The 27,229-nt window shown below is 40.6% G+C and overlaps 1 protein-coding gene across 1 annotated transcript in view; it reads left to right on the top strand.

Moving 5' to 3' along the window:
- Window positions 1-27,229, top strand: part of LOC139749898 (uncharacterized) — a 321,502-nt gene that overhangs the window by 136,197 nt on the left and 158,076 nt on the right. Inside the window, exons 15-23 of the mRNA XM_071664295.1 lie at window positions 2,264-2,479; window positions 2,634-2,775; window positions 4,495-4,733; window positions 8,557-8,772; window positions 13,857-13,998; window positions 15,670-15,908; window positions 16,479-16,700; window positions 19,890-20,436; window positions 20,903-21,046. Of these exons, the coding sequence (XP_071520396.1) occupies window positions 2,264-2,479; window positions 2,634-2,775; window positions 4,495-4,733; window positions 8,557-8,772; window positions 13,857-13,998; window positions 15,670-15,908; window positions 16,479-16,700; window positions 19,890-20,436; window positions 20,903-21,046 (2,107 nt within the window). The remainder of the gene's footprint in view (window positions 1-2,263; window positions 2,480-2,633; window positions 2,776-4,494; window positions 4,734-8,556; window positions 8,773-13,856; window positions 13,999-15,669; window positions 15,909-16,478; window positions 16,701-19,889; window positions 20,437-20,902; window positions 21,047-27,229) is intronic.

Here is a 27,229-nt window from a genome sequence, read left to right as displayed (position 1 = left end):
ATACAATACAATACAATACAATACAATACAATACAATACAATACTTGCTGCTTCTTGTAATGCCGTGTGCTGGTTTTCTGTCATTCTGCCGTGACGCACTGCACCGCTGATACGAAGGACCGTGTGCGACTGATTTTTGAGTGATTCCTTTACCGAACGTCAAGAAGGTTGCCTCGTAAGTACGTGAACAGTGCAGATGACTCTTGTTATTGGTCGCTTGATGACTTTTGCATCAAAGAAGCATGCCATCACCACGATTATCAGGAAAACCTACGATTTGTGAAGTGGCTGTAAGGTTGGGGACCAGGACAAGAGTTGGGATCCCTACATTATGCTGCGACGCTTGTGCAACAAACCTTCGTAGCGGGTTGAATCGCATGAGGTGATCGATGCCTTTTGGCGTGCCCATGGCTTGAAGGAAGCCGACAGCTCACGTCCGTGACTGTTACATCTGCATGGTGCCTCCAGTCCGGCAAGATATTTCGAAGAAGAAAAAGTGAGCCTCAAGCTATCCGAATATACCGTCTAGTATGCGCCCGGCACCCCACGGTGAAGGACTTCCCGTTCTGGAAACCCTTGACCTATATTCTCTAGTATCGGAAGACGAACCATTCGTGAAATATGTGATCCATCAACATCAAGAGATCCTGATTTTGCGTGACGTCTGCTGAGCCACACAGGATCATGTAGAATGGATCAAGCGACATCGCCAGAGATCTGGAACCATCGAAGAGTAAGGCAGAACTGTTGGGTTCGAAACTGCAACAGGGGAATCTCCTAAATGAAAATGTGACAGTGTCCATGTTTCGTGTCCGCCAGAAAGACTTCGTTCCCTTCTTTCAGATGGAAGGTAATCTCATCGTCTGCAACGATATAGATAGTCTGATGGCAGAACTCAGTATTAATCATGACCCTCAGGAGTGGAGACTGTTCATAGACCCGTTAAAGAGAAGTCTTAAAGCTGTTCTGCTACATGATGGCAACATGTTGCCGTCATTTTCAGTTGGTCATGCAGTCCATAGGAAGGAATCATATCACAACATGAAGCATCTTTTTTAACTGTAAAAGCTAAGAGCAATACCAGTGGCAGCTTTATGGCGACCTGAAGATTGTTGCTGTCGTATCCAGACTGCAGCAGGGCTACACGAGGTTTTGCTGTATCCTGTGTGAATGGGCCAGTCGAGCAAAGACTTTCTATTACATCAAGAAGGAGTGGGCTTCCCGACAGTCACTGGAACCAAGAACAAAGAAAGTACAGCTCCTAAAGCAGGGAAAATCTATCAAGATTTTGATATGACCTCTGCACATGAAACTGGGCCTCACGAAGAACTTCCTCAAATATATAGATCAAAATGGGCCAGCGTTTAAGTACTTCGATGGGGAAATTCCGAAGGCTCAGCGAGGAGATAATCAAGGAGGGTGTCTGCATCTGTCCACAGATTCTCGAACTCTTCAGAAACAAGCAGTTCCACCGTATCCTTGGTGTTGACGAAATGACAGCATAGAATGCTACCCAGCTGGTAGCAATCAGCTTCCTAGGGTATATCACGGCTGACAACTACAAGGAACTTGTGGAAAACTTGTCGTCATACTACCAGAGGATGGGATGCCGTACGTCTTTCAAGACATTTTCTCCCCTCTCACCTGGATATTTTTCCCGGCTAACTGCGATACAGTGAGCAATTAGTCCGGCGAAAGTTTCTGACTAGAAACTGATATGTAAACGGTGTACTTATAACATGGCAAAACGTGTTTTCGTAAATATGATTGTGAACATATGGAATGCCTTCTTGATATTATCTTACCATGATATGAATCGGGTCCTTTTTTCTTGGGAATTAACTTTTGGATCCTGAAATGCTGACAAGTGAAGTTGATGCGAACACCACAAATACGTTGGAACACAAACTTAGAAAAATACCTTAACAAAAGTCTACGATGAACGTCACTTGTGCCTTTGTAGATATAGAGTTTCCAGGAATTTACATTCTCGGTCATGCATCTTATTGTTACTACTTCAACATTATGCTGTTCATCTTTTCTAATTCTTTTACTATCACAAACAGTTTCGAAACGACCCAGTAGTCTGTTTCTGTCTGCATATCTTTATATGCATGAACACTGCCATACCCAGTCTCATCATAAATCCTGTATCAGCTGCTATGGATTGTGCTTATTTCTGTTGCTCACTCTGCTGACTATCATCAGTCATTCAATCCTTATTTGATGAACAATCCACTGTATTTCATTATGGTATTTTCAGGTGAAGGTGGTGGACCACCTGATTATGGACACCATCCTCGTAGATTACCAGAAGAAGGCTGACGCTCCGCCATGGCCTTCTGGAGCCTTCAAGACCGGCGTTCCTCTCAACTTCACGGCCGTCGTCCGGACTGGTAACATGCATACCTTTACGTTCACCGTCAAGGAACAAGACGTTACGAGCAAAGAGCCCTACGTCATCCACATCTTCCAGTCGGTGAGTTCACGTCCTTTTGTACAAATACATCTATAAGAAACGTACTTCCCTGTATCTAAACCCACACGTACCAGCAGACTAAGGAGTCATAAAGTATTCTAAACATATCTATGTTAGAAACATCGTATTCTGATCTTTCTTCCTTTATTGCCAGGCTGGAGAACACATGATAAGCATGAGCGCAACTGGAGAGGCAGGAGTGTCTCCAGCTGTCTCTATGGCAGTTGTACTGGAGCGACCCCTTCTGAGCCAGCACCTTGACTTGACCTTGCCTGACCTTGTGGTTTGGCCTCCAGGTTGGTGGCAGTTACTGCTTTAAGAAGTGGAAGGGATGGGTAGGTCTATGATATTAATCAAACATCATGATTCTATTATAATTCATGTGAAGAGAGATATCATCAGACATATAGATTATTATCATTATTATTCTTTATAACCTTGTCTGACAAAATCTCAGTCTTTAGGTAAGAGTCATTGTGAGAACTTTCTTTACATCCTTTCAATTTCTTTCAACCATAATACATCACTCAAAACTCTAAGATCTCAAGGTGAACTTATTCTCTGTGCAGTCATTCCATTCAAATTTTAGTTGCCTTCCATTACCCAAGTAACTCTTTTATTAGATATCTTTATTGTTATGAAGCATATCAACAAGGACGTCATGATTACCTCTCACTCTCCCTCTCTCACTTTGACGAAAGTGTACAATGCACTTATGAATATCTGACTCTTTGTAATGAGGTAAAACTTTCACCCATGTCAGTGATAATTCCCTCTAATTCTCACCTTCTGCGGAATTTCTGGTCACCTCTGACATTCTTGCGTTGAATCTTCATGATTTCATCATTGTGTCTCTAATTCTTACAATGAATCTTTTGCTTTGACGAACAAGTCGATTGTTTCTGTATTTTCGATTTCAAAGCTGAATGGTTGGCACGGCTTTTGGTAAACAAATGGATGATTTGTTCATTCTAAGATTTTCTTTTTATGCGATTTGCATCTTTTTTTTTCATTTTAAGAAAACCTCCTGGACAATTCATTTTATACCTAACTGTACATAATTTCGTGCAAAACAGACTCATGCTCTAACTTGAAAGTGATTTATATTGGATAAACTGCAAGTACAATGGACAGTAAAAGATATTTCTGTTTTGAAGAAGTTTGAGGCAGTCTCATAATCATCCCTGTACCTCACAACCAAAGCAACAGACGTTAACCTTCAGCAAGACTGTTGATCAATGTTGATGGGTCGGCACTATAAAATCTTGCATAGATGTGCAAAATCTAATAGAATGATATATAAGATAATTCGATACGTTACTAGATGAATAGGCAAATAGACTATAAGAATGTCAGGTTGATAGTCATAGATAAATGGCTAGTAGAGTAACCAAGAACTTTGGTAATAAGATCTTCCATGCACTATCAATTAAACTTTTGAAACTGGGTATGAGATAGCCTTGAAATAGACTGAAACAGGTCTATGAAAGAAAAGATTGATTTGTATATCACCCAATTCATTAAAGCAGGTTTGAGTAATCAGAACGTGTTTCAGTTATCCGGTTCAAACGTTTGCAGTTTCAGAAATCCAATAGCATTGCTTAAAACCCTTGAGGAAGAATTCTGGAACCGTTCTTTTTTCCTGGATAAAGTAACAATACTGACTGTCAACACCTGAAGGCTTCTAAATAAAGAAGTTAACTTAGATTTTCACTGTAACGTTTCATTATGTTCACAGGTTTAATTTGAGAGATAATGTCGATCAATCTTCCTCAGCCACTGTGATCCCTTCATAATTTATAGTCCTAAAGACATGTCTTACCTTATTTGATTTTGTTGATACATTATGCTAATACTTGCCAGCCAGACTACACCATCCTGAAGTTTACATTTCAGAGAAATGATGGTCTTTTGTTACGTTTTCAGGGAATGAGTTCCCAGTGGCTACCTGGATTGAAGGAACTGGTGCAAAGGGAATATGTATGTATCTTGACTGATGATTCTTTATCCCCCAGGTAAAGCAAATGTGACAATATCTGTGACTTCATCAGAGGAGCTGCCGACCAACGTTACAGGCTCTGTCTCCTGGGGCGATGGTGGGGCAGACACTGAGGTAGACTTAAGTGTAGATACAATACCTGGGTCTCAAGGTGTAGTAAAACGAGACTTGCTGCACAACTACAGCCAACCAGGGGACTATTTGGTTACCTTGTACCTTCATAACTCGGTCTCTCGAGCTAATCTAACCAAAACGGTGAGTAGGTTGCTATAAACACATAGGTCCCCTAAATTTTGTTAGTGTTTCATGTCAAAAGTCAACAACTGACCATATAGAACATCTCAACTGCTTCGAAAGACATGACACGAGAGATTTTGAAGGATCATGCTTCTAAAGAAGCTTAATTTGGGGACTGAAACACTATCATTTCTGCTACTGTTTCAGATGTGGAATTGAAGACTCTGTTTACGTGTCATCATCAACACTGGATTCCATTATCTTAAGCTTTTAAGAAAGTGGATTCCTCTATGATTTTCCATAGCAAATGATAAAAGTGATAAATTATTCGTATAAAAGTGTCAATTGTAATTATTATATATATATATATATATATATATATATATATATATATATATATATATATATATATATATATATATATATATATATATATATATATATATATATATATATATATATATATATATATATATATATATATATATATATATATATATATATATATATATATATATATATATATATATATATATATATATATATATATATATATATATATATATATATATATATATATATATATATCATACAAACCTCCAACATCCAGGCTAGAACCCGGGACCCCTGCGAAGCAGGCAGGAGCACCACCGCTAGGCAATGAGCATAGCCCAGATGAATCGCTCCCGCCTGCCACGTAGGGGTCCCGGGTTCGAGCCTTGGTGTTGAAGGTTTGTATGTTCTATGTAAGTGCGCGTTCCTATGCACTATATTCGTATATATATATATATATATATATATATATATATATATATATATATATATATATATATATATATATATATATATATATATATATATATGATCTTTTTTTATCCATAGCTTTGCTTTTGAATTTAGTCAAACTATTTACAAAAAAAATAGCAAGACGTGAGAGTAATCTCATCGAACTCAGAAAAGGCAATTTGTTATAGTAGATGATTGCCCTGTATTATAACTTTCGTTCTGTCACTTAGACCAGTAATTTACATGCAGTAACACTAAAGGTACGAACTAAATGTATCATACATTTCTGTACACATTGTATGACATTCTACCGATGAATTATTCTAAGCAATATTGATAAAGATAACCACCATTATTCTCTACAATGTCTTGAAATATTTTCATTTCTTCATTTAACAGCCACAGTGAGAGAAGACCCTATGTGATCTATGTGATGTTACAGCACACTTAATGGTACAGACTTAACCAAGTTTGGTGACTGGACTTTACAAGGTGGTGGATTGGACTTGAGACAAGACTTGACCACTGAGAGAACGTAGGTTTCAAAGTAGATCAATCAGAGTGATGACTTGGGCCTTGAATAAAGAGAAGGTAACTAGATAAAATAAAGTGAGGTTACAAAATGCAGCAGGTTAATGATTCAACCTTTACAAAGTATCAAAGGATTAATACATCAGTAAAATAAACTTGATGAAGAGAAAGTTTAACTATAAAAGATGGTAAACTGAGCTTGTCTTAATGGATCAAACTTTGCAGTTTGATTTATCAGAATAAGATATAACTCTGATAGATGGTAAACCAAACATTCTGGATCAGAGTCAAGTCGTGAACTATATCACTGGGGGACTATTGGGGATTAACTAGACAGTCTGATGGTGGACCAGGTTAAAAAGCCCAAAGTGTATCTAAGTTTACCATAGAACTCAATCGTGAACTAGACTGTTAGTTGGTAGACCAGACAGTATGGAGGTGGACCATCCTCTCTGGTTGTTGACCAGACAGTCTGATGTTCAAACTGTCTTGTAACAGACCACACAGCCTGGTGGCCTATGTGCTAATGGATTCAGCTTGGTGACAGTGGACCAAACAGTTTGGTTGTAGACCAGGCAGTTTGATGGTGGGTCAAACTGTTATGAGGAAGACCAAACTGTATGGTGTAAGATGAAACTGTCTTTTGATAAGCTTCAAACAGTCTGGCAGTGGGTCAGAGAATTAGATGGTAGATTAAAGAATTTGACCAAACTTTGCCGAGTAGAATTATTTGGTAGTGGACGACCTGGTAGATAGCATCATCTTTTAGAGTACTTAACAATAGACCAGACAGTCTCATGGTAGATCACACTGTCTCGTGATGACCATACCCTGACGGCTGACTGATTCTGTGGACTTTGTAAAGCGTTGATAACTGATGGTTTCTAGTGCTTTTCAAAGCACGAGAATTATATCTTAAGACAAAGAAAAAATTACTTTTTTGAAATATATTTTGTCTCCCTGAAAGAACTTCACTAATCCATTTTCATTCACTTTATTGTCTAAGATTTCTCCAATACTCTTATATCTTTATCATATAATTCATAATCAACTCGGAGACTCCTATTCTTTGAGGATGCCGTTAATACACGTTCCTCTGTAACAGTAAACTAGGCTAATGTTAGCGTTATTCACCCTTTATTTCAATCACAGGTGGATCGTCTCCTGAGGTCAGTTTTCATTCACACCTGCACTATTATATGTAAATTGGCTCCTTTATACCTGATCACAAATGATTTCCCTTATTTTTCTTTATTTGACATTTCTCTATTGCTACATAGTCTTAGTTTAATTCATATTCAGCTAATTTTTTCTTGCCTCATCTCTATATATTTGAATTATCTCTTTTCTTCAAGCTGCTACCTTTCAGCTTATCAGCATCTCTTTATTTAGTAAGACTTCAACTGGGAGAACTCACATTGATGTCTCATCATTTTAGTCACCTCACAAAATTATCTCACGCCAGCCTCTAACCAGAATGCTTTAAGAAGACCGCAGACACAGGAACGGTTTAGCTGTGTTCCCTAAAACCAACTTTTAGAGCTCGTACCGTCATCCTTGTTCTGTAAGAGGTGACAATGGCGAGTATTACGAAGACATCTGGGTCAAGTAATCCCGTCCTCAAGGCCATATATGGTGGGATCACCTCTGTGTTGCTGTTATGAGGCTTTAGCCCACTGCTGCCAGTGGAGCGAGGTTCTCTCATATCCCTTGCTTGTTAGCCCGATTCTGCCGGGACGAGACATGTCAGAGCTCTGCTCACTACTTGAATGTAATAAAAGTCCAGATTTGTAAGTCATATATGCTTCTATATTCTGCCTTGCTTGTTGGTTTCTGTTACCTAATCAGCTTCGTACATGAGTTATAAGGCCTGAAATTGAATAGCTTTTACTTCAATATTTGTTGGTTCAGTGACATCCAGTGCAGATCTGGGTTTGATTTTGTGATATATACAGCTGTTGTTGACCAGTGATCATCTGAAGACGATGGTTCGATCCTTGAGCACGATGGACCGATCCCCGGCTGTGATGGCTTGATTTTTGACCTGATCCCTAAAGGTCAGGTCGAAAGCCAGGCCAGGATAGGGCCATACCGTCGTGCTTGCTTGAGGGTCGTGCCGTCGTGGTCAGCAATTACTGTGGTATATGCTGAAATAGATGTATATTTTACCTTTACACAAGTTAACCATAACTTTTGATACACTCAGCTCCGCTGTGAGCTCGGACGGAATTGCAATAGTTGGTAACACATATGACCTTCATTATTGAAAGTAACGTTATGAAAGGAAAAAATGATAATGGCAGAATTCATATTAAACATTAAGAAAATAATACACGAGGTAGATAAATTTCAAATCAAGAAAATGCATCATCTTTAGCCTTACGTTATTCAAAAGTCAAGAAAAAGTAACCATCTTATATCACAAAAGACGAACTGAAAGAGCATAGCAGAGGTCTGTCCGAAGGTTCCCTGTTTATATACCTCATCACGTATGTTTTGTACTAAACAAAGATGTGTTCCCCAGCTGCAAGTGTTGGATCGCTTGACACTGGGAGGGATCCTGGTGGAGTATAAGGACCCTAGTGATGCTTCTATGAGGGTAACTGGGGCGTTCAAGACCCAGGTACCACTGAATATTACTGCCCTCGTCAAGACTGGTATGGCAGACGAGTTCACACTCACTATCGACGAAATGGTACTTACAAGTGTCACTCCATCCTTCACTTATACTTTCCAAGAGGTAAGTTGTCTGGTTATCTGTGTACTGAAAACTTTGTCAAAGAATTACTGAATAGGATTTTTTTCCCACCTCATTGAGGTAGATGATAACTCTTTAGAGTATGAGGCCTGGTATGAGAACTTCCTGGGATAAACTGAAAAAGAAAATACTATACATATAATAAGGTATCCTAACTTAGCTTGTAGATTAGAACTTCGTAATCTTTCGAACTGGTAAGTCAGAATCCTTGCCATCCAGTATCGAGGAACATCATCAACCATACAGGAATGTAGTGCTCATTCGGAAATTTACGCGGCAGAGAGAATGAAATCCAGTATATACGATGCTAAGTACAGAGAGGAGTTGTATTAAAGGAATTTAACTACTTTAAAGATGGGTTGAGATCTCTCCATTAACCTGAAGGTTGGTTCGTTTGCAGATATCTATATCAGATGCCACCTTAGGACTTATCATCAGTAAGGTTAATCACTTTATACTTATCAATGAATAGGATGTATCAATGAATCAATATTATGTATGAATGATTACTGAAAAGGTATTAGATAGATGCTTTAGTTGACATATATCTTACATGATAAGATGGATCGAACAAAGTCAACAAATATATAAGCTAAATGCTGCTGCTGCTTCTGGTGGTACTAGTGTTAGCAGGCCAGGCTGCTGCTTCAGAAATTACCAGTGTTTTGATATTCTCCACACCCTTCCATACTTGATCGCCGGTTTCCATGTTAACAAGGTAGCGCCAGGAACAGACTAAGAAAGGCCGCATCCGCTCTCATCCATTCTCAAGCTGTCGTGTGTAATGCACCGAAACCATAGCTCCCTATACACATCCATGCTCCACAGACCTTTCCATGGTTTACCCCGGACCCTTTACATGACCTGGTTCATTCCACACTGACAGCATGTCGACCCCATTTTACCACATCGTTATTCCGTGCACGCCTTTCAGCCTCCTGCATGTTCAGACCCCGATCACTCAAAATCCTTCTCACTACATCCTTCCATCTCCAATTGGTCTCTCCGTTCTCCTTGTTCCTTCCATATCTGACGCATGTGTCCTCTTCGTCAACCTTTCCTCACTCATTCTCTCCGTATGTCCAAACCAGTTCAATACACCCTCTTCTGCTTTCTCAGCCACACTCTTTTCGCTACCAAACATCTTTCGTTACCTTTTCATTCCTTACTCGATCAAACCACCTCACACATCATATTGTCCTTAAACATTTCTTTTTCAACTCATTCACCCTCCTCTGGACTGCATTATCGATAGCCCATGTCCCATAACCATATGATATTGTTGGAACTACTATACCTTCAAACATACCCATTTTTGCCCTCCCAGATAACCTTCTCTCTTTCCACACATTGTTCAGCACTCTTAGAACCTTCACTCCTTCCTTACCCTGTGACTCACTTCCGCTTCTATGGTTCCATTCGCTGCTAAGTCCACCCCCAGATATCTCAAACACTTCGCTTTCTTCAGATTTTCTCCATTAAACTTACACTCCAACTAACTTGTCCCTCAACCCTGCTCAACCTAATAATATTGCTTTTATTCTCATTCACTCTTAACCTTCTTTCACACACTTTTCAAAATCTTCACTAACTTTTCCAGTTTCTCGCTCCAATCTGCTACCAGCGCTGTATCATCAGCAAACAACAACTGACTCACTTCTTAGACCCTTTCATCCACAACAGACCGCATACTCGCCCCTCTCTCCAAGACTCTTGCATACTCCCTCATTGACCCATCCATAAACAACTTGAACAACCAAGATAACATCACACACTGCTGCTGCAGATCGACCTTCACTTGAAGTCATTTACCCTCTTCTCTTCCTACTCGTGCAAATGCTATATACCCTTGATAAATCTTTTCACTGCTTCTAAGAGCTTTCCTCCCACACCATATAATCTTAAAGACCTTCCACAAGGCATCTCTATTTACCCTACCATATGCTTTCTCCAGATCCATAAATGCTACTTACAAATCCATCTGTTTTTCTAAGTATTTCTCACATACATTCTTCAAAGCAAACACCTGTTCCACACATCCTACACCCCTTATGAAATGACACTGCTCCGCTCGAATCTGATGATCTGTGCATACCCGTCACCCGTTCAAGCAATACTCTCCCCTTCAACTTACCATGAATACTTAAGAAACTTATACGTCTGTAGTTTGAGCATTCCCCCTTATCCCCTTTATCTTTATACAGTGGCACTGTACATGCATTCCGCCAATCCTCAGGTGTCTCACTTTGATCAATAAATGCAATGAAATTCCTTCTAACCAGTCAACAACACAGTCACCCCTTTTCTTAATAAATTCAACTGCAGTACCATCCACTCTCGCTGTCTTGCTCCATTCAATCTGACATAAGGCTTTCACCATCTCATCTCTCTTCACCAAACCACCCTCCATGATTCGCTCACTTCGCATACCACCCCGACCCAAACACCCCACAGCTGTCACCTTATCATTGAACATATTAAACAGTCCTTCAAAATACTGACTCTATCTTCTCACTTCATCAATACCTGTCATCACTTCACCGTTTACCCCCTTTCACCAATGATCTTATTTGTTCTCTTGTTTTTCGCACATTATTAGCCTCCTTCTACGTTATCAACATCTTCTTATTCTCCCTGAGGTTTACTGATACTCGCTCACCCCAACTCTCTTTTGCCCTCTTTTTCAACCCCTGGACCTTCGTCTTCACCTCCTGTCACTTTTTCTTATACTTCTGATCATTTGCAGTCCATCCTTTTAAGTTACCTCTTCATTCCACCACTCACTACTCTATCTGAGTCTCGCACTTGCCAGCACTGCTTCCCTAAGTACTTCCCATTCTTCATCCACTCCCCTCACTTCATTTACCCTCACCTTTTGTAATTCTACACTCAGTCTCTCCTGGTATTTCTTTACACAAGCCTCTTTTCTAATCTCACTTGCTCTCACCACTCACTTCTAACAAAGTCTGGAGACCTCTACAAATTTTCACCCTCACCTCCAAAAGATAGTGATCAGACATTTACATCCAAAAGTCTCTCGTTCACACGTCTATCATTTAATATATAACTCAGTAATGCCCGCTCAACATCTTTCCTACTCGTAAACGTATGCTAGTGTATATCCCTCTTTTTGAAGGTGGTATACCCAATCACCAATCATTTTTCAGCATACAAATCCACAAGCTGTTCACCATAATCATTCATAGTACTGAATACCCAATGCTCACCAATCATACCTTCAATTACCATATTGCGCACCTTTGCATTCAAATCACCTGGTCTCTTTCATCAAAATTGCTGACACTCTGTTGCTCCCAAAACACTTGCCTCTCATGAACTTTCCTCTCATGGCCAGGTGCATAAGCACTATTAATCACCCATTTCTTGCTCTCCACTTTCAGTTTTACCCACACTTATCTAGAATTTACTTTCTTATACTCTTTCACAAACCCCTACAACTCCTGCCTCAGGAGAAGTGTTACTCCTTCCATAGCTCTTGTGCTCTGACTAACTTCTGAGTTTACTTCTAGGAGATTTCCAAATCATTCCTCCGCTTTATCATTGAGCTTTGCTTCACAGAACATCCAGGTTTCTTGCCTCAAACGTACCTATCCCTCCTCTCTTCTCATCTTGGTTGCATCCACTCAAATTCAGACACTTCATCCAGAGCCTTCGAGTAAGATGAACACTCCCTGCTTTGCTCCTTCCTCTGTTCCTTCTTTTAGAAATTAGAATGAAAGAAGGGGAATGGATTCAAGTATAAGTTATAGACTTACACTGTAGTACAGTTTGAGCAGAACCGATTTGACTGGAGAAGTCTACTTTGTGCGCCGTCAGACATGAAGACCATGGGCTTTAACCAAACTTGGAGGGTCCAGGAAGGTGGAGAAACTGGCAAAGACCAGCACTGAATGTTACGTAACTACGGCAATGTGAGCATCTTGGATGTCCATAGTTCATTCCCTTAAACACATTCCCTTAAACACATGTGTCAATCATCCAATTCCTTAAATACGGTACAAGCATCAAAATACAACGCTCCTACGGGCTCTGACGTCTAACAGCATCTGAGGCCATGTAAGAAGCTGAACAGTCAAGAAGCAACGAGGTTGATCGGCACTTAAGGTGGACAAAGCTCTCGTGTTACCTCTGCTGGTAGTTGTGTACTTAAAGGGTGTGGTTGTGGGAAATGTGTTGAGGTGGGGGACTCACCTCTTCTTACGAGAGAACTCTCCTAAATAACTTGCAGCGAAGGGGTCCTCGATCTTCTATGGATGCGACCATCCTCCTTACCAGCGAAAGTGAATCTGTTCTGGCAAATTTACCAATAAATACAGGACTTCTAAGAACTGCCAGACTCGACCTCTTACTTATTTACCAGTCTAATCTAACTAAAGCTGAAAGTGACTTGAGCTTAAACAAACTTGACCGAAGTAGGATTGTCCCATTAAAACTTCCGTCACGAAAGCATGTTATGGAAAGCCACGAAGGCGGTATAAGAATAGAATCAATAGGTTATCCAGACTGTACAACAAAGTTGTAAACACTTAGCATATTCCTTTATTCGGCAGAGTTACACGTGAAGTTCATGTAAAAATAGAACTATATTAATTCTAACCCACGTACGACAGTGTTCAAATACAGGCGCAGCACAATATGTTTAAGTATAGGTGCCACACAGTATACACCTTCAGCACTCTTCTCTTGTCACAATATATACAGCATATCAGCAGCTCTGTGCAGCAGTAGAAAGCCTGGAATAGTTGCTAAAGTAAGTCAGTCATCACTCGACTCATTCCCTTGCATTTTATATCAGTTAAACTGTCATGCAAACTGCATGAGTCAATACAGTGTATATCATCATCAAAACTTCGTTAAATGGAGTCATGGAGACGTCTGACAGCTCAGGATATTATCCTGGTGATGTGTGATTAATGGAACCAGTGAGGATTCTGACTAACAGACTCGATGGCTAGTAAATTCAATGACAGGACTTTGTGTATATGTGGAATATGATCTAACATGATCTGATTTTTGTAGGAAACATTGTTATTGTTCTTCGTTAGGCTGGGGTATATCAGATGATCATGAAGACAACAGGGAACGCTGGGTCCTCCAACATCGTGTCGTCCACGGTGAGGGTGGCCAGGCCTCTGGCAGACGACAACCTCGTGATGGTCACCCCAGAGCTAGTCGTGTCACCTCCTGGTATGTGTCTGTCGTGTCACCTTCTGGTATATTTCTGTCGTGTTACATCTTGATATATGTCTGTATCGTGTTTCTCTTTATATATGTCTGTATCGTGTTACATCTTGGTATATGTCTGTGTAGTGTTACATTGGTATATGTCTGTATCGTGTTACATCTTGATAGATGTCTGTGTCGTGTTACATTGGTATATGTCTGTGTCGTGTTACATCTTGATATATGTCTGTGTCGTGTTACATTGGTATATGTCTGTGTGGTGTTACATCTTGATAGATGTCTGTGTGGTGTTATCTCTTGATATATGTCTGTGTCGTGTTACATATTGGTATATGTCTGTGTCGTGTTATCTCTTGATATATGTCTGTGTCGTGTTACATTGGTATATGTCTGTGTCGTGTTACATTGGTATATGTCTGTGTCGTGTTACATCTTGATATATGTCTGTGTCGTGTTACATTGGTATATGTCTGTGTCGTGTTATCTCTTGATATATGTCTGTGTCGTGTTACATTGGTATATGTCTGTGTCGTGTTACATCTTGATATATGTCTGTGTCGTGTTACATATTGGTATATGTCTGTGTTGTGTCACCTTTTGGTATATACGTGTGTCGTGTTACATTGGTATATGTCTGTGTCGTGTTATCTCTTGATATATGTCTGTGTCGTGTTACATATTGGTATATGTCTGTGTTGTGTCACCTTTTGGTATATACGTGTGTCGTGTTACATTGGTATATGTCTGTGTCGTGTTATCTCTTGATATATGTCTGTGTCGTGTTACATCTTGATATATGTCTGTGCCGTGTTACATTGGTATATGTCTGTGTCGTGTTACATCTTGATATATGTCTGTGTCGTGTTACATATTGGTATATGTCTGTGTCGTGTCACCTTTTGGTATATACGTGTGTCGTGTTACATTGGTATATGTCTGTGTCGTGTCACCTTTTGGCATATGTATGTGTCGTGTTACCACCTGGTATAAGCGAATATCGTGTCGTATCCTAGTATGTATGATTGATAGACTTTTCAATCTCTTTCATATGTATACATATGTTTGTTTCTTTCTTTTCTTTAGTTATGTGTATGATTCATGGACAATATGTAGTGACACTTCTCTACAGACATACAGTGGGATTAACACATTTTATGTAGAAATACGTATTATTTGTTTAATCTATTTGCATTAGCAATAGATGAGATTATGCTTATGGAAATTCAGGTTTAGATTTTACGGTTGTATCATACAAACCTTTCAATCTTTCACTGATTACAGCACTTACTCATCATCAACGAATAATCAATTAATGAATGAAATACTAAGCTCAAGAGCGCATGTCAAAGAAAAGAAGGGTCATAGGGTAGCGTTCCATGACAATAGATTTCCTCCCTTATGCACACAACGTAGGTAATAAAGTGAAGGATTTGCCACCGTTCTATTTTCCACATACACAAGGTTGTCGTGGCGTATACATTATGCTAAGTAGCTGTAGACACATACTCATAGCTAATGGGAGAAGAACCCTTGTTCTCATTTCCATATCCAGCCTTTTTTTCAAGTTTTATGTTCATAGTGAGACACAAAAGTGACTCCTTTTAAGAATTGTTGAGAAACTCTATGGATATTCAACGACGAAATGAAAACGACTCGTTTTCCTTTATACTTCAGGGGAAACAAATCTAACCTTCACGCTCGAGTCGACGGAGGAAGTCCCAACTAACGTTACGACTTGGATCAGCTGGGGAGATGGGGAGCCTCTAGTGGAGGTGAACCTGATGGGGGAGACACCACCAGGTGCCGAAGGTCCTGTGTCCAGGGTACTGATGCATACGTACTCTGTGCCTGACGAATATGTCGTCACTTGGTACCTGCAGAACCCAGTCTCTCAGCTCAATCTGTCGAGGACGGTGAGGAGCAGCTTGCATGCTACTTATCGTTACACACTCGCTTGTATTCAGTAGTAGAAGCAATTAAACTCTCAGAGCGTTTCTCTGTTGCTGTATGATGAGTCAATGAAAGGACCGAACTTGGTGACATCGTGTATAAAGAACATATAGACTGATTATACAGTAATTAGAAATTCATATAGTTACAAGATTCAGATTTATCTTTTTATATGAGAGCAAAATCTTACTTATTCTCGTGAATGGTAATAGCTTATTTGAGATGTTAGGAAACTCTCTCTGCCGGCAGTTTCTGGCAAAGAAATCACTGTTAATATTCTTCCATGCTTAGTTAGTTGGGATAGTGGCATTTACTCCTGTGTTATCGTGGATGATAAGGATGAGAAATTCTTTTATATTCATATCTTTAAGTGGTAGCTGATATGGCACAAGAAAATGAATACCTTGGTCATGGCAATCTCATTTCTCGACTAGTTCCGAGAGTAGGACGAACACTACATATGCATGTTGTAGTATATGATATAAGAGTTACATAACACGGTTATATGACTGATTCGACCTGAATATTTCCAGGTAAATGTGGTGCAGAGGCTGGAGCTTGAGGGCCTGACAGTTACTGCCGTCATGGATGGTGATGGGAACCAAACAGCACCTGAAGGGTTCTACCACCTAGAGGACAGCCTCAGCGTTAGTCCAGCCAGCATGAAGGGCCAGGCCTCCCTCTACGTCCTCTCCGTCAGCGGCCAGGGTGACCTGGTGCAGACCACACCCAACTTTACTCTGACTTTTGACAGGGTAAGCTGAGGAGACTTTGATCAGAGTTACAATATTACTGCAACAGCAAGTCACTCATGCAAGGCTGTTATACTGATGCAGGGAATATGCAGGGAGCATTCTTTGTCCCCTATCCCTGGGATAGGGGAAACTTCCCACGCATTCCTCGCGTGTCGTAGAAGGCGACCAAAGGGGACGGGAGCTGGGAGCTACAAACACTCCCCTCCTTGTATTTTAACTTTCTAAAAGGGGAAACAGATGAAGGAGTCATGCGAGGAGTGCTCATCCTCCTCGAAGGCTCAGACTGGGGTGTCTAAATGTGTGTGGACGTAACTAAGATGAGAAAAAATGGAGAGATAGATAATATGCTTGAGGAAAGGAACCTGGGTGCTTTGGCTATGAGTGAAACGAATCTCAAGGGTAAAGGGGAAGAGTGGTTTGGGAATGTCTTGGGAGTAAAGTCAGGGGTTGGTGAGAGGACAAGAGCAAAGAAAGTAGTAGCATTACTCCTGAAGCAGGAGTTGTGGGAGTATGTGATAGAGTGTAAGAAAGTAAACTCTAGATTGATATGGGTAAAAATGAGAGTGGATGGAGAGAAATGGGTGATTATTGGTGCATATGCACCTGGGCATGAGAAGAAATATCATGTGAGGCAAGTGTTTTGGGAGCAGCTGAATGAGTGTGTTAGCAGTTTTGATGCACGAGACCGGGTTATAGTGATGGGTGATTTGAATGCAAAGGTGAATAATGTGGCAGTTGAGGGTATAATTGGTGTAGATGGGGTGTTCAGTGTTGTAAATGGAAATGGTGAAGAGCTTGTAGATTTGTGTGCTGGAAAAGGACTGGTGATTGGGAATACCTGGTTTAAAAAGAGAGATATACAAAAGTATACGTATGTAAGTAGGAGAGATGGCCAGTGTTAATGGATTACGTGTAATTGATAGGCGCGTGAAAGAGAGACTTTTGGATGTTCACGTGGATAGAGGGGCACCTGGAGGGATGTCTGATCATTTTGTTGTGGAAGCGAAGGTGAAGATTTGTAGAGGTTTTCAGAAAAGAAGAGAGAAGGTTGGGGTGAAGAGAGCGGTGAGAGTAAGTGAGCTTGGAAAGGAGACTTGTGTGAGGAAGTACCAGGGGATATTGAGTGCAGGATGGAAAAAGGTGAGAGCGAATGACGTAAGGGGAGTAGGGGAGAAATGGGATGTATTTAGGGAAGCAGTGATGGTTTGCGCAAAAGATGCCTGTGGCAAGAGAAAGGAGGTGGACAGATTAGAAAGGGTAGTGTATGGTGGGATGATGAAGTAATATTGTTAGTGAAAGAGAAGAGAGAGGCATTTGGACGATTTTTGCGGGAAAATAGTGCAAATGACTGGGAGATGTATAAAAGAAAGAGGCAGAAGGTCAAAGCTTTGCGGAAGATGAAAGCCGGCAAGGCGGTGGGTTTGGATGGTATTGCAGTGGAATTTATTAAAAAAGGAGGTGACTGTGTTGTTGACTGGTTGGTGAGAATAATCAGTGTATATATGGTTCATAGTGAAGTGCCTGAGGATTGGCGGAATGCATGCATGGTGCCATTGCATAAAGGCAAGGGGGGTAAAGATGAGTATTCAAATTACAGAGGTATAAGTTTGTTGAGTATTGCTGAGAAATCATATGGGAGGGTATTGATTGAGAGGTTAAAGGCATTTAAAGAGCATCAGATTGGAGAAGAGCAGTGTGGTTTCAGAATTGGTAGAATTGGATGTGTGGATCAGGTGTTTTCTTTGAAGAATGTAATGAGAAATACTTAGAAAAACAGATGGATTTGTATGTAGCAGACATGGATATGGAGAAGACACATGATATAGTTGATAGAGATGCTCTGTTGAAGGTGTTAAGAGTATATGGTTCGGGAGGTAAGTTGCTAGAAGCAGTGAATAGTTTTTATCGAGGATGTAAGGGATGTGTGCGAGTAAGAAGAGTGGATAGTGATTGGTTCACAGTGAATGTCAGTTTGCGGCAGGGGTGCGTGATGTCTCTATGGTTGTTTAATTTGTTTATGGGTGGGGTTGTTAGGGAGGTGAATGCAAGAGTTTTGGAAAGAGGGGCAAGTATGCAGTCTGTTGTGGATGAGAGGGCTTGGGAAGTGTCAGTTGTTGTTCGCTGATGATACACCGCTGGTGGCTGATTCGGTTGAGAAACTGCAGAAGCTTGTGACTGAATTTGGTAAAGTGAGTGAAAGAAGAAAGTTGAGAGTAAATGTGAATAAGAGCAAGGTTATTAGGTTCAGTAAGGTTGAGGGATAAGTTAATTGAAAGGTAAGTTTGAATGGAGAAAACTGGAGGAAGTGAAGTGTTTTAGATATCTCGGAATGGATTTAGCAGCAGAAGGAACCATGGAAGCGGAAGTGAGTCAGAGGGTGGGGTGGGGGGCTGGGTTGGGGTGGTAGGGGTGTTGGTGGTGGGGGGGAGGTTCTGGGAGCGTTGAAGAATGTGTGGAAGGCCAGAACGTTATCTAGGAAACCAAAAATGGATATGTTTGAAGGAATAGTTTTTCCAACAATGCTATATGGTTGCGAGGCATGGGCTATAGATAAGCTGTGCTGAAAAGGGTGGATGTGTGGTAAGAGATGAGTGGTAATAAAAAGAGTGTGGTTGAGAGAGCAGAAGAGGGTGTATTGAAATGGTTTGATCACATGGAGAGAATGAGTGTGAAAAGATTGACAAAAAAGATATATGTGTCAGAGGTGGAGGGAACGAGGAGAAGCTGGAAACCAAATTGGAGGTGGAAGGATGGAGTGAAGAAGATTTTGAGTGATCGGGGCCTGAGCATACGAAAGGGTGAAAGGCGTGCAAGGAATAGAGTGAATTGGAACATTGTGGCATATCGAGATCGACGTGCTGTCAGTGGATTAAACCAGGGCATGTGAAGCGTCTGGGGTAAACCATGAAAGGTTATGTGGGGCCTGGACGTGGAAAGGGAGCTGTGGTTTCAGTGCATTACACATGACAGCTGGAGACTGAATGTGAACGAATGTGACCTTTGTTGTCTTTTCCTAGCGCTTCCTCGCACGCGCGCGGGGGAAGGGGTGTCAAAATAAGGACAGTTCTATGTATAACTGTGCATAGTATTCACGCACGTATACTTGACACATTGTATGCTGATGCTGTTTAAGGGGATTAGGTGCTGAGAGGCTTGTGAGATAACGGTAATCATTACGTGTCATTTCAGGAGAGTGATTACGAAGTGGAGTTAGTTGCGGAGGGGGTGGCAGGAACATCCAATGTGGTGTCTCAGTGGCTGAGGGTCCGTGACAGACCAGCTGACTTGAAGGTAGAAGTGTCTGATGTACAGACTCGAGTTGGTCTGATGCTGACCTTTGCGATACGGACAACACCACTACTGGGTACTTGCCTGACCCTGGACCTGGGAGATGGTCGCCTTGTGGGCTGGAAACGAGCAGGGAAATGCGAAGGTCAAGAGGCTGGCCAGGAAGAATGGGAGAAAACGATCTTCTCTGATATGGTGACTTTGACCCACGAGTATGCATTAGCAGGGATGTATACGTCAACAGTCAGACTATTCTCGGTGATGGGGGAGATAGTGGAACACATCAACATAACAGTATACGACAGTCTCCCATGTGATTACCTCAACGTTTGGGTCCAGAGGAATGGCACGCTAGACAACCCAGTCAACATGACCCGCGCTGACAAACTCTGGGTCAGGAGCTTTGCCGAGGTCAACTGCAGCGTGCCAGAGATCGACATTGAGATAAGTAAGTCTTGATATTTACAACAGTCAATATGAAAACATTGTACTTCACAGAAAATTGTATATCAAATAGTATCTAATTTTGATTGTTCATTACAGGGGATATTGATAAGGTTGGTTGGTTGAGGTTATTTGGGTTATAATCGTATCACCTGCTAGGGTCATTAAGGCTGTTAATATAGAAAATGGGAAAAACTTTGATACCTTCTTCAGGTGTTAAATATAATTCTATAACCACGATTGAAAATTAATCGCAAAAAAGAAAGGTAATAGTAAGGTAACAGAAAGGTAATAGTGAGGTTATGGGAAGGTAACAGTTAGGTAACAAAAAGGTAACAGTAAGGTAACGGAAAGGTAACAGTCACGACATTGTTTCTTCACTAATGGTGATTCAGTTGGTTATAATTTACCATCAATAAATTTTGTAATATTGTCACATGAAATGATTTAAGAGCATGACCTGTTTACAGGCTGGAGGGTCGTGCGTGTCAATGACAGTGAGGAGGTAAATCTCTATGATGTGGACACCTCTAAAGGAGTCTTGTTTCTACCATCGAGAACCCTGCACTATGGTATCTACCGCGCCACCGTTGCCTACAACATCTCTATGATAAGTGAGTAGCTCTTCTTACGTGAGGCTTAGGCTCCAGGAGGAACTTGTCACTATATAATTGCCAACAGATCAAAGACATCCTCTGTATGGAATTGGAATGTCAGTTAGATTTACAGATAACCTAATCTTGGCAATATTGTCACTTCCACTTAAATCACTACAAACAAAAACAAAAAACGGATATATATATATATTTTTTTTTTTTTTTTTGCTTTGTCGCTGTCTACCGCGTTTGCGAGGTAGCGCAAGGAAACAGACGAAAGAAATGGCCCAACCCACCCCCATACACATGTATATACATACATCCACACACGCAAATATACATACCTACACAGCTTTCCATGGTTTACCCCAGACGCTTCACATGCCCTGATTCAATCCACTGACAGCACGTCAACCCCGGTATACCACATCGCTCCAATTCACTCTATTCCTTGCCCTCCTTTCACCCTCCTGCATGTTCAGGCCCCGATCACACAAAATCTTTTTCACTCCATCTTTCCACCTCCAATTTGGTCTCCCTCTTCTCCTTGCTCCCTCCACCTCCGACACATATATCCTCTTGGTCAATCTTTCCTCACTCATCCTCTCCATGTGCCCAAACCACTTCAAAACACCCTCTTCTGCTCTCTCAACCACGCTCTTTTTATTTCCACACATCTCTCTTACCCTTACGTTACTCACTCGATCAAACCACCTCACACCACACATTGTCCTCAAACATCTCATTTCCAGCACATCCATCCTCCTGCGCACAACTCTATCCATAGCCCACGCCTCGCAACCATACAACATTGTTGGAACCACTATTCCTTCAAACATACCCATTTTTGCTTTCCGAGATAATGTTCTCGACTTCCACACATTCTTCAAGGCCCCCAGAATTTTCGCCCCCTCCCCCACCCTATGATCCACTTCCGCTTCCATGGTTCCATTCGCTGCCAGATCCACTCCCAGATATCTAAAACACTTCACTTCCTCCAGTTTTTCTCCATTCAAACTAACCTCCCAATTGACTTGACCCTCAACCCTACTGCACCTAATAACCTTGCTCTTATTCACATTTACTCTTAACTTTCTTCTTCCACACACTTTACCAAACTCCGTCACCAGCTTCTGCAGTTTCTCACATGAATCAGCCACCAGCGCTGTATCATCAGCGAACAACAACTGACTCACTTCCCAAGCTCTCTCATCCCCAACAGACTTCATACTTGCCCCTCTTTCCAAAACTCTTTCATTTACCTCCCTAACAACCCCATCCATAAACAAATTAAACAACCATGGAGACATCACACACCCCTGCCGCAAACCTACATTCACTGAGAACCAATCACTTTCCTCTCTTCCTACACGTACACATGCCTTACATCCTCGATAAAAACTTTTCACTGCTTCTAACAACTTTCCTCCCACACCATAGATTCTTAATACCTTCCACAGAGCATCTCTATCAACTCTATCATATGCCTTCTCCAGATCCATAAATGCTACATACAAATCCATTTGCTTTTTTAAGTATTTCTCACATACATTCTTCCAAGCAAACACCTGATCCACACATCCTCTACCACTTCTGAAACCACACTGCTCTTCCCCAATCTGATGCTCTGTACATGCCTTCACCCTCTCAATCAATACCCTCCCATATAATTTACCAGGAATACTCAACAAACTTATACCTCTGTAATTTGAGCACTCACTCTTATCCCCTTTGCCTTTGTACAATGGCACTATGCACGCATTCCGCCAATCCTCAGGCACCTCACCATGAGTCACACATACATTAAATAACCTTACCAACCAGTCAACAATACAGTCACCCCCTTTTTTAATAAATTCCACTGCAATACCATCCAAACCTGCTGCCTTGCCGGCTTTCATCTTCCGCAAAGCTTTCACTATCTCTTCTCTGTTTACCAAATCATATATATTTATATATATATATATATATATATATATATATATATATATATATATATATATATATATATATATATATATATATATATATATATATATATATATATATATATGTATATATATATATATATATATATATATATATATATATATATATATATATATATATATATATATATATATATATATATATATATATATATATATATATGTATATGTATATATATTTTTTTTTTTTTTTTGCTTTGTCGCTGTCTCCCGCGTTTGCGAGGTAGCGCAAGGAAATAGACGAAAGAAATGGCCCAACCCACCCCCATACACATGTATATACATACGTCCACACACGCAAATATACATACCTACACAGCTTTCCATGGTTTACCCCAGACGCTTCACATGCCCTGATTCAATCCACTGACAGAACGTCAACCCCGGTATACCACATCGATCCAATTCACTCTATTCCTTGCCTTCCTTTCACCCTCCTGCAGGTTCAGGCCCCGATCACTCACAATCTTTTTCACTACATCTTTCCACCTCCAATTTGGTCTCCCACTTCTCGTTCCCTCCACCTCCGACACATATATCCTCTTGGTCAATCTTTCCTCACTCATTCTCTCCATGTGCCCAAACCATTTCAAAACACCCTCTTCTGCTCTCTCAACCACGCTCTTTTTATTTCCACACATCTCTCTTACCCTTACGTTACTTACTCGATCAAACCACCTCACACTACACATTGTCCTCAAACATCTCATTTCCAGCACATCCATCCTCCTGCGCACAACTCTATCCATAGCCCACGCCTCGCAACCATACAACATTGTTGGAACCACTATTCCTTCAAACATACCTATTTTTGCTTTCCGAGATAATGTTCTCGACTTCCACACATTCTTCAAGGATCCCAGAATTTTCGCCTCCTCCCCCACCCTGTGATCCACTTCCGCTTCCATGGTTCCATCCGCTGCCAGATCCACTCCCAGATATCTAAAACTCTTTACTTCCTCCAGTTTTTCTCCATTCAAACTCACCTCCCAATTGACTTGACCCTCAACCCTACTGTACCTAATAACCTTGCTCTTATTCACATTTACTCTTAACTTTCTTCTTTCACACACTTTACCAAACTCAGTCACCAGCTTCTACAGTTTCTCACATGAATCAGCCACCAGCGCTGTATCATCAGCGAACAACAACTGACTCAATTCCCAAGCTCTTTCATCCACAACAGACTTCATACTTGCCCCTCTTTCCAAAACTCTTGCATTCACCTCCCTAACAACCCCATCCATAAACAAATTAAACAACCATGGAGACATCACACACCTCTGCCGCAAACCTACATTCACTGAGAACCAATCACTCTCCTCTCTTCCTACACGTACACATGCCTTACATCCTCGATAAAAACTTTTCACTGCTTCTAACAACTTGCCTCCCACACCATATATTCTTAATACCTTCCACAGAGCATCTCTATCAACTCTATCATATGCCTTCTCCAGATCCATAAATGCTACATACAAATCCATTTGCTTTTTTAAGTATTTCTCACATACATTCTTCAAAGCAAACACCTGATCCACACATCCTCTACCACTTCTGAAACCACACTGCTCTTCCCCAATCTGATGCTCTGTACATGCCTTCACCCTCTCAATCAATATCCTCCCATATAATTTACCAGGAATACTCAACAAACTTATACCTCTGTAATTTGAGCACTCACTCTTATCCCCTTTGCCTTTGTACAATGGCACTATGCACGCATTCCGCCAATCCTCAGGCACCTCACCATGAGTCATACATACATTAAATATATATATATATATATATATATATATATATATATATATATATATATATATATATATATATATATGTATATATATATATGTATATATATATATATATATATATATATATATATATATATATATATATATATATATATATATATATATATATATATATATATATATATATATATATATATATATATATATATATATATATATATACATATATATATATATATATATATATATATATATATATATATATATATATATATATATATATATATATATATATATATATATATATATATATATATATATATATATATATATATATATATATATATATATATATATATCTTTCTTTCAAACTATTCGCCATTTCCCGCATTAGCGAGGTAGCGTTAAGAACAGAGGACTGGGCCTTTGAGAGAATACCCTCACGTGGCCCAATTCTCTGTTCCTACTTTTGGAAAATTTAAAAAAACGAGAGGGGAGGATTTCCAGCCCCCCGCTCCCTCCCCTTTTGGTCGATTTCTACGACACGCAGGGAATACGTGGGAAGTATTCTTTCTCCCCTATCCCCAGGGATAATATATGGAAAAAGGTGAGAACAATGGAAGTAAGGGGAGTGGGGGAGGAATGGGATGTATTTAGGGAATCAGTGATGGATTGCGCAAAAGATGCTTGTGGCATGAGAAGAGTGGGAGGTGGGCTGTTTAGAAAGGGTAGTGAGTGGTGGGATGAAGAAGTAAGAGTATTAGTGAAAGAGAAGAGAGAGGCATTTGGACGATTTTTGCAGGGAAAAAATGCAATTGAGTGGGAGAAGTATAAAAGAAAGAGACAGGAGGTCAAGAGAAAGGTGCAAGAGGTGAAAAAAAGGGCAAATGAGAGTTGGGGTGAGAGACTATCAGTAAATTTTAGGGAGAATAAAAAGATGTTCTGGAAGGAGGTAAATAGGGTGCGTAAGACAAGGGAGCAAATGGGAACTTCAGTGAAGGGCGCAAATGGGGAGGTGATAACAAGTAGCGGTGATGTGAGAAGGAGATGGAATGAGTATTTTGAAGGTTTGTTGAATGTGTCTGATGACAGAGTGGCAGATATAGGGTGTTTTGGTCGAGGTGGTGTGCAAAGTGAAAGGGTTAGGGAAAATGATTTGGTAAACAGAGAAGAGGTAGTAAAAGCTTTGCGGAAGATGAAAGCCGGCAAGGCAGCAGGTTTGGATGGTATTGCAGTGGAATTTATTAAAAAAGTGGGTGACTGTATTGTTGACTGGTTGGTAAGGTTATTTAATGTATGTATGACTCATGGTGAGGTGCCTGAGGATTGGCGGAATGCGTGCATAGTGCCATTGTACAAAGGCAAAGGGGATAAGAGTGAGTGCTCAAATTACAGAGGTATAAGTTTGTTGAGTATTCCTGGTAAATTATATGGGAGGGTATTGATTGAGAGGGTGAAGGCATGTATAGAGCATCAGATTGGGGAAGAGCAGTGCGGTTTCAGAAGTGGTAGAGGATGTGTGGATCAGGTGTTTGCTTTGAAGAATGTATGTGAGAAATACTTAGAAAAGCAAATGGATTTGTATGTAGCATTTATGGATCTGGAGAAGGCATATGATAGAGTTGATAGAGATGCTCTGTGGAAGGTATTAAGAATATATGGTGTGGGAGGCAAGTTGTTAGAAGCAGTGAAAAGTTTTTATCGAGGATGTAAGGCATGTGTACGTGTAGGAAGAGAGGAAAGTGATTGGTTCTCAGTGAATGTAGGTTTGCGGCAGGGGTGTGTGATGTCTCCATGGTTGTTTAATTTGTTTATGGATGGGGTTGTAAGGGAGGTAAATGCAAGAGTCCTGGAAAGAGGGGCAAGTATGAAGTCTGTTGGGGATGAGAGAGCTTGGGAAGTGAGTCAGTTGTTGTTCGCTGATGATACAGCGCTGGTGGCTGATTCATGTGAGAAACTGCAGAAGCTGGTGACTGAGTTTGGTAAAGTGTGTGGAAGAAGAAAGTTGAGAGTAAATGTGAATAAGAGCAAGGTTATTAGGTACAGTAGGGGTGAGGGTCAAGTCAATTGGGAGGTGAGTTTGTATGGAGAAAAACTGGAGGAAGTGAAGTGTTTTAGATATCTGGGAGTGGATCTGTCAGCGGATGGAACCATGGAAGCGGAAGTGGATCATAGGGTGGGGGAGGGGGCGAAAATTTTGGGAGCCTTGAAAAATGTGTGGAAGTCGAGAACATTATCTCGGAAAGCGAAAATGGGTATGTTTGAGGGAATAGTGGTTCCAACAATGTTGTATGGTTGCGAGGCGTGGGCTATGGATAGAGATGTGCGCAGGAGGATGGATGTGCTGGAAATGAGATGTTTGAGGACAATGTGTGGTGTGAGGTGGTTTGATCGAGTAAGTAACGTAAGGGTAAGAGAGATGTGTGGAAATAAAAAGAGCGTGGTTGAGAGAGCAGAAG

Source organism: Panulirus ornatus, chromosome 8 (assembly GCF_036320965.1).
Source record: "Panulirus ornatus isolate Po-2019 chromosome 8, ASM3632096v1, whole genome shotgun sequence".
Lineage (NCBI taxonomy): Eukaryota > Metazoa > Arthropoda > Malacostraca > Decapoda > Palinuridae > Panulirus > Panulirus ornatus.
The sequence above is the reverse complement of the archived record's forward strand: the minus strand, read 5'-3'. Positions and strand labels throughout refer to the sequence as shown.